Source organism: Dipodomys ordii, unplaced genomic scaffold (assembly GCF_000151885.1).
Source record: "Dipodomys ordii isolate 6190 unplaced genomic scaffold, Dord_2.0 Scaffold98, whole genome shotgun sequence".
Classification (NCBI taxonomy): Eukaryota; Metazoa; Chordata; class Mammalia; order Rodentia; family Heteromyidae; genus Dipodomys; species Dipodomys ordii.
The window spans coordinates 4,403,229-4,414,601 of record NW_012267314.1 but is presented as its reverse complement, the minus strand read 5'-3'; the positions used below and the strand labels follow the sequence as shown (position 1 = coordinate 4,414,601).

The window sequence follows — 11,373 nt, the reverse complement described above, 5'->3', positions numbered from 1 at the left end:
TCAGCATTGTAATGAAAACCCTAGTGCTGCAGCTTGGATTTGATCCCCAGAATCTGCGTGTGGAAGGCTTGAGCCACCGTGTGGATTTCCTGTGGGCAGTGAGAGGCGGGGCCTTGATCAAGTGAGGGTGTGTCACGGGGAGGATGGATGACTGTGTGCTCTCCCTCTGTTTTACAGCTCATAGTAGAAGTTTTGCTCTGCGGACACCACCCTGGTGCTGCTCTGGCCAGAGGCTCAGGGCCATTAGCTTCCTTGTTTGTGCTGGAACTTTAGGAGTGTGAGTCAGTATAAACCCTTTCTCTATATAAGGTTCTCAGAGTAAGGAGTGGTGATACCTCCCTTCATCCCAGCTACTCAGAAGGCTGAGTTCTGGCAAAGATGGCAAGACCCTAGATCAAAAACAAACTATAAACAAAAGGGGAGAAGGGGATGTGGCTTGCCTGGCATGTACAAATCCTGTGTTGAATCACACACACAAAGGAAAGAAGGGAGGGAGGAAGACACAAATACTTGTGGGCAAAAATGACATCATGTTTTCCACAATGATACATCACTAATACCCTTTACAGCACAAGGTGACTGACAACCAAACTGCAGGACAGTCAAGAGTCACCTCCTGAGTGTGAAGGTGTAGAATGCCTTGTTTTGCTGTTTTCATGAATGGCTTATGGTCTAAGTAAGTCTAAAAGTTCTCTCAATACTGTTAAACAGCGAAGAAAAGACAGTGCTGACAGCTGGAGCTGTGGCTCAAGTGGTGGTGCTAGCCTTGAGCACAGCACCCAGGTCCTGAGTTCAAGCCCCAGGACACACACACACAGTTTATCAGTGGGGCGGGGTAGGGGACTGGTGGCTCACACCTATAATCCTAGCTACCCACCAAGCTGAGATCTAAGGATATTGTTATCACTTGAATGTCCCCCCACCCCCACCCCAATTTTCAAGTGTTGGAAACTTGATCCCCTGTACCAGCATTGACAGAGGGGCCCTTTAAGAGGTGACTAGGTCAGAAGGGCTGAGGCCACAGGGCTGGTATTGTGAGAGTGGGTTCTTCAGGGAAAGGATGGGTCTGCAGCCTCATCGCTGTGCTGCCCATCTGCCTTCAGAGTGGCAAGGAGGCCCTCAGCAGATACCTGCACCTTCACAGGATTTCCCAGCCTCCTAGCCAGTGAGAAATCAATGTCTATTGGCATTCTGTAGCAGCGCAAGACTGAGGCAGATGTCTATTAAAGTGGCCTGGCCCTTTTCCTACTTTTTGCAGTATTCTGATCTGAGCAGTTAAGTATGGTGTTTTATTTATTACATTCCATCAAATCAAAGATAGTAAAAGACAAACCATTGTCTGATAATCACAGAAAACACAAACACCCCTCTGTACATCACCTTTATAATTAAAAAAAAGTTTTAAAAAAGCATACTAATATAATCCTTTTTTTTTTCTTTTTGGTGCCAGTCCTGAGCTATCCCTGAGTATTTTGCTCATTTTGCTCATGGACCTTCCTCCCCTAGCTCACTTCAAACTGCGATCCTCAGATCTCAGCCTCCTGAGTAGCTATGATTACTGGTGGGATTCACCAGTGCCCCAGGCTGATAAATAGATTCAGCGTTCTGAATTACACTTACATTGTTTTCTGGTGGTCCAGCGCCTTCTGCGGGGAAACTGGGAAAGTCATTCTGACCTAGTCATTCCTACCCAGTCTGTGAGAGCCAGGGGTTACTGAGGCATCTGCTGTAATTAGCAGTGATTAATGATAAAGCACCAAGGTGATAAGTTGGAGAATTCTCAGTGTTTGCAACACTTAACCATCACCTAAAGACACACATTGCTTTTCACAGGAATTAACCAGGCCCTAGGGCTAGAAATCTCTAACTGGAAACATTGATGCTACTTTTTAGATTTCTTGGGCATGCTATGTCTTGCTTGCTTAGTTGTTCCTGTAGGAAGAGTGAAAATGTATGCAAATGTTAAACGGTGAGGAGCTGAGTTCATTTCCTTTTATTAGCTTTGTTGGTTACAATGTAGCATCCTCAACTATTTAAAAAGTTGGATGACTTGGGGGCTGGGAAGTTGGCTCAGTGGTAGAGGGCTTGCCTTGCATACCTGAGGCCCTGGGTTCAATTCCTCAGCATCACATAAGCAAAAAGAAAAAAAAAAGCCAGAAGTGGCGCTGTGGCTCAAGTGGTAGAGCATTAGCCTTGAACTGAAGAGCTGAGGAACAGCGCTCAGGCCCAGAGTTCAGGCCCCAAGACCGGACCCCCCCCCCAAAAAAAAAAAAGTTGGATGACTTGTAAACAAGCTACTGAAAGCTATTGGATTAATAAGGTTAGTCAAGAGGTGTTTTCTGGGGAAAGTGGCCTTATTGGTGTGTGTTTAGTGTGTCAGGGTAGGTCCAACTGGACACTTGTCAAAAAAGTCCATTCACCTGACTTTTTGAATCAAACTTTTTTTTTTTTCCCCTGGTCTTAGGATTTGAACTTGGGGCCTGGGCACCGTCCCTGAGCTTTTTTGCTCAAGTCTTGCATTCTACCTGTTTGAGCTGTGGTGCTACTTCTGGTTTTCTGGTGGTTGTAGGGAGATAAGAGTCTCCTAGACTTTCCTGCCTGTTTGGCTTTGAACTGTAATCTTCATCAGCCTCCTGAATAAAGTCTCCTAGACTTTCCTGCCTGTTTGGCTTTGAACTATAAACTTCATCAGCCTCCTGAATAGCTAGGATTATAGGCCTGAGCCACTGGTACCTGGCAACCACACCTTTTTACCATGCTTTCCAGGTCATTCTTAGGCCCAGAACTGTTTGCAGACCTCCCCCAACCCTTTCCAGGGCCTCCCCAGACCAAGCAGAATTAGGCACCAGCCTGACCTAGATGAGCAGTCCTACCAGGCTGAGAGACAGTACAGCATGAGGACTTTGTCACCCATCATTGGACAAGCGGCTTTCAGCTGCTGCTTACACGGTGATTTATAAACTTCCCCCATGGTCCCATTTACTCCATTACAATGCCATTTCTTTGCTGGGAATTAGACACTTTATCCCTAGCGTGTAAAAGCAAGCAGATGCTCCCTGGTTGTCATCTGCTAATCTCCATGTTGTGTCTAGCCCAGCCATATTAGAGGCTGCCCGTACTGATCATGAGTTCTGGTTGCCTAGCGGGCAGTGCCCTCTGGGTACATGTCCTGTGATGCCCTGCAAGACTCGCTGCTCAGACATCTGGCCAAAACTTCTTCCCCTTGCACTTTTTGGAAACTGATGTGGGTGAGGATGTGTGTGAAGGGAGCCTGGGGGCTGAGGGCCCCCGCTGGGTGGTGGAGCACTTCCCTGGCATTGTGTGACACCCCCAGTACCCAGCACTGCAGAAAACTAGACCTAACAAGATCTTAATGTTGAAGACATTGAACTTGGGTAAGGATGTGTGTGTGTGTGTGTGTCAGACAGAGGCCAGGAAGAAAGCCTGTTTCTCACCATAATGAGTTCTGCCCACCCCGGCCCTGGCACCTCTGAGGCTGCATGGGGAAGGTGGCCATAGCTGGCCGTGTAGGGATTAAGCACCAATCCAGCTGTCAGTGGGAGCAGCTCTAGGTGTTGCCAATTCCCCTGCGTTGCAGTGAGCAGCTTCCCTTCCCTCACACTCCTCCTTCAACCTCTGGGCCCTGGAATTCAGCCTGCTCTATCACTTGCCCGCCCCCACGCCCTCTCCCGACTATTTTCTCCCCACCTCTATGTCTTTTCTTTTCCTGTGGACCCAAGGTTTGGGTTGGGGAGATATAGAATGTGCTAGAGGACTTTGGTGGAGGAATAGGATTATTAATTTGTGGATTTTTTGTTGTTGTTTGTTTATTTGTTGCCACGCCTGGGGCTTGAGCTCAGGGCCTGGGCACTGTCCCTGAGCTTCCTTTTGCTCAAGGCTAGCACTCTACCACTTGACACAGCTCCACTTCCGGCTTTTTCTGTGTATGTGGTACTGAGGAATGGAGCCCAGGGCTTCATGCATGGTAGGCAAGCACTCTACCACTAAGCCTGGGATTATTTGTGTATGTGTGCAAACACTTCTGTGTGGGTATATGTGTATGTACATGTGTGTATATGCTGGTATTGGGGTTTGAATGCAGGGCCTGAGCTCTGTATTAGCTTTTTTTTTTTGCTTACAACTGACACACCTGAGCCACAGTTCTATTTCTAGCTTTTTGCTGGTTAATTGAAAATAAGAATCTCATGGAGGGGCTGGGAAGGCGGCTCAGTGGTAGAGTGCTTGCCTTGCATGCATGAGGCTCTGGGTTTGATTCCTTTGTAACACATACGCAGAAAAAGCCAGAAGTGGTGCTGTGGTTCAAGTAGTAGAGCGCTAGCCTTGAGCTGAAGAGCTGAGGGACAACACCCAAGCTCAGAGTTCAGGCCCACAACCGACCAAAAACAAAAAGAATCTCATGGAATTGTCTACTGAGGCTGGCTTTGAATTGTGGTCCTCAGATCTCAGCCTCCTGAGTAGCTAGGGACTGCAGGCGTGAGCACCATGCCTGGCTGCATTAAGATTTCTTGGTGTCACCATTTCTCTGCCTCTCCCTCTGCGCTTCCTTTTTAACAAAGGCTGTAAGTGCAGGTGTTGTGTCCATCCTTGGTACTCACCAACGCAGAAATACCCATGCTGTTTTTCTTTCTCCATGTAGAGAAGTCATCCAGAATTCGAAAGAGGTGCTGAGTTTATTACAAGAGAAAAACCCTGCCTTTCAGCCAGTTCTCGCCATCATTCAGGTAAGCTGAGAACAAGGGGCAGGCCTGCTCTCTAGGGATGCTTTTCAATTAGCAATCACTGAACCAAACGCCAGCTGCCACGGCATTGAACAAGAGCAGCTGCAATCTTGGTCTGTGGTGGCTCTGGTTAGATACTGGCTGGCTCTGTTGAGATTTTTTTTTTTGGTCAGTTGTGGGGCTTGAACTGCACGCTGTCCCTCAGCTCTTCAGCTCAACTCAAGTTTAGCGCCCTATCACTTGAGCCACAGCACCACTTCCAGTTTTCTGAGTAGTTTATTGGAGATAAGAGTCTCATGGACTTTCCTGCCTGGGCTAGCGTTGAACCGCGATCCTCAGATCTCAGCCTCCTGAGTAGCTAGGAGTACAGGCATGAGCCACTGGTGCCCAGTGACTCTGTCAAGCTTTTGGTTGCTTGTTTGGTTAGATACTGGCTGGCTTGAGTCCTTCTGGCTGAGCATGGATGTCTACCTGAGGTCAGAAGTAGGCTTCCACATACATCACATCCCATTACAACAGATATGTGGTGAGTTGTGCGTGCTCATCGATGCTTAGCAGAAGTGATGGGAGGTGATGGGAAAAGGCTCCATGTGCGCATGCGCATGCCTGGTCATCCTCCCGCGCCCGTCTTCTCAGCCTGCCTGCCAAGTCTCACCACTGGGTCAGAACGACTTTGCATTCTGCGTCGTTTGGTTTCAGCCTCTTCACTCTGAGCTGTAGTTGGCACCATTTGCCATGATTTTGGCACTGCTTGCCAGGGTGTCAGGGCATCCTCCTGCAGCGACAGGTACAGGAAAACAACGAGTTGAGCCAAGTCTGGAAGCTGATAGGGCCAGCAGCTGGACTGCTACAGTAGGTCTTGGCTCTGAGTGGATCAAAAATAGCAGCCTGCAGGTCTGTTGAAACCGTTCTTTCAGATTGTATTGCTGTGCGGCTGGTCCTGACATTCTTTGGGGGTAATGGGATCTACACCCCACAACCCTCAGAGAAAGCTGAGGTAAAATAGACCAAGGAAAATGGGCTGCCTGGGAGTCTGCTTGCTTACTTTGGCTTTCCAGCAGAGAACAGTCTTTAAAATGGTGTCCTGTGTCTGGATGGATGTTGGCTGTGTGGTGATGTCTTTTTTTTTCTTCTTCCTTTTTCTTTTTGGTTGTGGGGCTTGAATTCAGGGCCCTGGCTCTATCCCTGAGCTTTTTTCTTTTGCTCAAAGCTAGTGCTCTTCCACTTTGAGCCACAGCTCCACTTCTGGTTTTAATGTGGTTAGCTGGAGATAAGAGTCTCATAGCCTTGCCTGCCCTCCTGCCCTGGCTGGCTTCTGATTGTGATCCTCAGATCTCAGCCTCCTAAGTAGCTAGGATTATAGACATGAGCCACCAGCGCCTGGCTGTAGTGATGCCTTTATATGTCCTATAATGTGTGGGATAATATATATATATTGTGTATGTATGTGCGCGCGCATTTGTGCTTGTGCACACACGCATGCATGCATGCTCATCCTGGCGCTTGAACTTAGAGTTCCCTGATCTTTTTTGCTCAAGGCTGTGTTCTACCAATTGAGCCACAGCTCTACTTCCAGCTTTTTGGTGGTTGGAGATGAGTCACGGACTTTCCTGCCCAGGCTGACTTTGAACTGCAATCCTCAGATCTCAGCAGCCACCAGCACCCAGTGTATTTTTTTTTGTGATATAATTCAAACATCTAGAAATTAGTATATTCATAAGTACAAGTGATTTACACCTTTCTTTTTTTTTTTTTTTTGTCTGGTCATGGGGCTTGAACTCTGGGCTTGGGCACTGTCCCTGGGCTCTTCAGCTCAAGGCAAGTGTACTACCGCTTGAGCCACAGCACCACTTCCAGTGGTTTATTGGAGATAAGAGTCTCACAGACTTTCCTGCCCAGGCTGGCTTTGAACGGTGATCCTCAGATCTCAGCCTCCTGAGTAGCTACCTTTTTCCAAGCAATAAGACTCTTTTTTCCCCCTGCACTTTCCGTATCAAATTTGTAATTAGATAATTTGTGATCATAAATCTAGTCCCGTATCCTCTTGAGGGCTGTGTCAAGGTATTTCCCCCATAATTCTGTTCTCTTATTCCTCTCCTCTTAGGCAGGCAATGACAACTCAATGCAGGAAATCAACCAGAGTTTGGCTGAAGAGGTAAGGATTGATGACTGAAACTTTATTATAATTCTTCACAGTGTATCCTCTTACCATGACTGAGAACCCTGTGTTCTCTCATAGGCTGGTCTGAACATCACCTACGTCTGCCTTCCTCCAGACTGTGGAGAAGATGAGGTAATTCCATTTATCATTCCTCTGTATGGAGAGCTGTGAGTATGTCCTAATTATGACAGCTTTTTTTTCATGGCTGGATTTTCATGGGAAAGAGTCTATTCTGCTGTGTAGCCCTCTGGTCTTTCTCCCTGTATGTTTCACTGAAGATTTGTTCTGGCATGACATGGTGATTGTAGCTGTTCATTCAGAATTGTCCAGCGGAGTTGTTGGTCTGTGCCTACCTGGAGACCTGGCTCTGATCTTGCTCTGTCCTGCCAAGGTGTTTGACCTTAGACCATTTCTTTGGCATTTCTAGACACAACAACAGAACAGGACAAGGTGATCTTTGTGCCTTTTACCACGCTAACATTCTCGGACTTCTTAGGCAGCTGATATAGAACACCTGGATTCCCTTCCTCTGCTATTCATGTGTTCTAGTAATTTCTGCCACCACCTTCCTCAATGTCATGTCAGTGTGGGCCTGCTGTTGGCACTGGTGACGAGCTGGACCACGTTCCCTGTACTGCCGCTGAGGCTAGGTCTTCCCCGCTAGCTTTCCTCCAGCTGGCTGTGGCACTGAAGAGCAGGTTAGAGTTCATGGACACTTTAGGTAACAATTTTTTTTCTAAATTAATTTTTTTTTTGTTTGGTTGGTCATGGGGCTTGAACTCTGGACCTGGGCACTGTCCCTCAGCTCTTCAGCTCAAGGCGAGTGCTCTACCACTTGAGCACAGCGCCACTTCCAATTTTCTGGTGGTTAATTGGAGATAAGAGTCTCACAGACTTTACTGCCCAGGCTGGCTTTGAACCATTATCCTCAGATCTCAGCCTCCTGAGTAGCTGGGATTACAAGTGTGAGCCTCCGGCATCTGGCTTTAAATTAATTTTTTAAAATTATTACTAAGGAGTTGTGTAGAGGGTTTCATTCCAACATGGCCATTTATGAGCACAATGCATCTTGATCCGTGTCACCCCTTTCATCATTCTCCCCCCTTCCCAACCCCACCCTCCCCTCCAATTTCCTAATTTTATTTTCACACATATACATTGAATATTATGACCATATTCACCCAGTCTTCACTCTCTATTCATCTAACCCCCTTCCCCATGAACCCTCCCCCACCCCTTGACACTACAAGTGCCAGCTTCTTAGTATTTTGTTAAGGTGTAAGTAAGTTGAGGTAACAGAATCTTTTTTTTTTTAACTTGGGAAGTTGATTTTTATTTATTTCCTGTGAAATGAGAGTTGATTCTTTCCATAGGAACATGACTATAAATGAACAGTAGAAAAACTTCACCTATTTACAAACATAGAGTAGGAATTAAAACAAGTGTATGTATGCTCTTCTTGAATGATTTCTCTTACATGTTAGAAATACAATTTTTTTTATCTTTAAGTAGTTGTACAAAGGAGTTGCCATTGAGAATATAATTTTAATCAGGAAAATAGTATTAGGTTGGGTAACAGAATCTTACATAACAAAATCTTAACTAAATAATGGACTACTTCTGCCAGGCATCATACCTGTAAATCCGAGCTACTCAGGAGGCTGAGCTGATAAAGTATCTGGGAGACACTTTATCTCCAGTTAACTAAAAAAGCTAGAAATGGAGTTGTGGCTCATAGTGGTAGAGTGCCCAAGACCTGAGTGCAACAGGTCCAGCTACAAAGACAAAACAAAAAGGCTACCCTTGAACTTGAATACAGTTTGGAAGTCAGCAGTTCTTGGCAGTAATCACTGGAGGCTCAACCCCTCCCTCCCCCACTGCAGTTTACCTCATAGCCCAAGATAGAGAAGTCAGTTCTATTTGTCACATCAATGTCCCAGCCAGGGTCAAGAGTAATGCAAAACTGGTAAGGAGAGTTGTTCAAAGAGATTATTGCAAGCCAGATGCTGATGGCTTACAAGGCTTGATATCAGAGGATCAAGGTTCAAAGCCAGCCCGGGCAGAAAAGTCTGTGGGACTCTTTCTCCAATTAATTAGAAAAAAGCGGAAAGTGGAGGTTTGGCTCAAGTGGTAGAGCACTCATAGGAGTGAGGAGCCCTGAGTTCAATCCACAGAATCAGCACCAAAAAAAGAAAAGAAAAGATTATTGTCAGGAACAGAAAGGGACTGTTTAAAGAAGAGAAGGGTTACTAGGTAACTCCCCCCCACCCCAGTTTTTCCCAAAGGAAATAGGTTCCAAGATACCCAGCCAGTGAGCCCCCAGATAGTACCAGACACTGTAGAGACATGTGGCACTTGGTGACTTCCCTGGCTTTTCTGAATTGTCATCATCATCATCATTAAATAAAAGAAGGTGTAGTTTTGAACCACAGCTGTGAGGTGACTAGAACCCTGTCAAGCTCACTGTGGGCGGACATCTGTTTGCATCGTAGTAGGTACAGTGCTCTGACCTTGGGGCCTTCCTCTCTAGGGAAGAATAAACAAGGCAGAAAGAAAGGTCTGAGGAAAGGGGTAATGGATTCTTGATGGGTAGTAGATCAGACTTGTTCCCAGAAGTTGGCCTATTCCTAGGAGGGGACGTGTGCTGGCTTTGGCTAACCTAAAGTTCAGGCATCTAGGAGAGAGGCTTGACTGGTTTGGTTAAGACACGTTTTGTTCTGATTGGTCAGTGGGGCTCCAGGTAATCCCTGATGAGGCAGGTTTGTTGGTTATAGTCTCTGTCTTAGGCACACTGTGGGTCCCGTCCAGTTTTATGGGGAAAGGCAGTTTGTTACAGCGTACAGAAGTGAGGGTAAGGAAGGGAGAGTTCAGAACTTCCCTCTTTTTCTGGATCACAGGATCTGGATTAAGCTCAGCATGATCTGTAGCCAGGAAGGAGAAGGATAAAGGCAAAGCCTCACCCTCTTTCCTTAAGGGAAAGTCACAATTCTGCCCCCTTTTCATTGGCTCCAACCTCAGTCCTGCCACCCTGCAAGGGAGGGTGGGAAATGTAGTTTTTATACCAGGAGGCCATGGCTCACTTATTCTTACACTTAAAATCATGGATTTATTAAATACACATAGTAAAGCACTTTTGACATCAACAGTAACAGAAAAAATGACTTGTGCCGGGCTCTCATGGCTCACGCCTGTAATCCTAGCTACTCAGGAGGCTGAGATCTGAGGATCTTGGTTCAAAGCCAGCCCAGGCAGGAGAGACCGTGAGACTCCCATCTCCAATAAACCACCAGAAAACCGGAAGTGGTGCTGTAGCTCAAGTGGTAGAGCGCTAGCCTTGAGCTGAAGAGCTGAGGGACAGTACCCAGGCCCAGAGTTCAAGCCCCACGACTGACCAAAAAAAAAAAAAAGAAAAAAAGAAAAAAATGACTTGTACATTTACAGGACAGTCTGCAGTTCAAGAAACAGCATTTTTATTTATTTATTTATTTATTTTAGGTTTTGCTAGCCCTTGACGTTTATTTATATACTGTGTATCTGTTTATTTTGAGATCTTGCTCTGTAGTCTAGGCTGCCTTAGAAAGGTGGCCTTGAATTTGCCATGTAGTCAGGCTGGCCTTGAACTAGAGATCTTTCTGCCTCAGCCTTACTGAATGCAGGGATTTTATTTCATTTTATTTGAGACAGGGACATACTATGTAGCTCAAGCTATAATTTTCTATCCTCTTGCCTCAGCCTCCCAAATGCTGAGCTGTGAACCACCCTTCTCAGCTTGACTCCCCTCCCCACCCCCCCAACCCTGGGGCTTGAACTCTGGGGCTGTCCCTAAGCTCCTTTTCTTCAAGGCCAGCGCTCTACCATTTGAGCAACTACTTCCCTTTTTCTGTGATTCATTGGGGAAAAAGAGTCCCTGCCTGAGTTGCCTTCAAATCATAGTCCTCAGATCTCAGCCCCTTGAGTAGCTATGATTACAGGCTTGAGCCATGGGCCCCTGGCTTTTTTAAAAACAAAACAAGGAATCATTTATTATTGATTAACATTAATCCCTAACACTGTGTCTACTTCTACCTCTATTCCTGTTTTTCTTTGGCAAAAATCTGGAAAAATAAGTTCATGTGGTATTACTATGTTTAAAAAGAATACCTTAAGGATCCGCATAGGGAAAGAAGAATTAAACTATCCCTGTTTGCAGACGACATGATACTATACCTTCACGATCCCAAAAACTCCATCCCCAAACTCTTAGAAATCATAAATCACTTCGGCAAAATAGCAGGATACAAAATAAACCCACAAAAATCAGTTGCCTTCCTGTACACTGACAATGTACAAGAAGAGAGGGAAATAAAGGGAGCAACCCCATTCACAATAACCTCCCAAAAAATAAAATATTTAGGAATTAACCTAACCAAAGATATAAAAGAACTATTTAATGAAAACTATAAAAAGTTAAAGAAAGAAATTGCAGAAGACACT

The 11,373-nt window shown here is 45.8% G+C and overlaps 1 protein-coding gene across 1 annotated transcript in view; it reads left to right on the top strand.

Annotated features, from left to right (window-relative positions):
- The first annotated feature begins 3,164 nt into the window (after nt 1-3,164).
- Nucleotides 3,165-11,373, top strand: part of Mthfd1l (methylenetetrahydrofolate dehydrogenase (NADP+ dependent) 1-like) — a 129,103-nt gene continuing 120,894 nt past the window's right edge. The window contains exons 1-4 of the mRNA XM_013026931.1: nt 3,165-3,244; nt 4,658-4,742; nt 6,844-6,894; nt 6,979-7,032. Of these exons, the coding sequence (XP_012882385.1) occupies nt 3,165-3,244; nt 4,658-4,742; nt 6,844-6,894; nt 6,979-7,032 (270 nt within the window). The remainder of the gene's footprint in view (nt 3,245-4,657; nt 4,743-6,843; nt 6,895-6,978; nt 7,033-11,373) is intronic.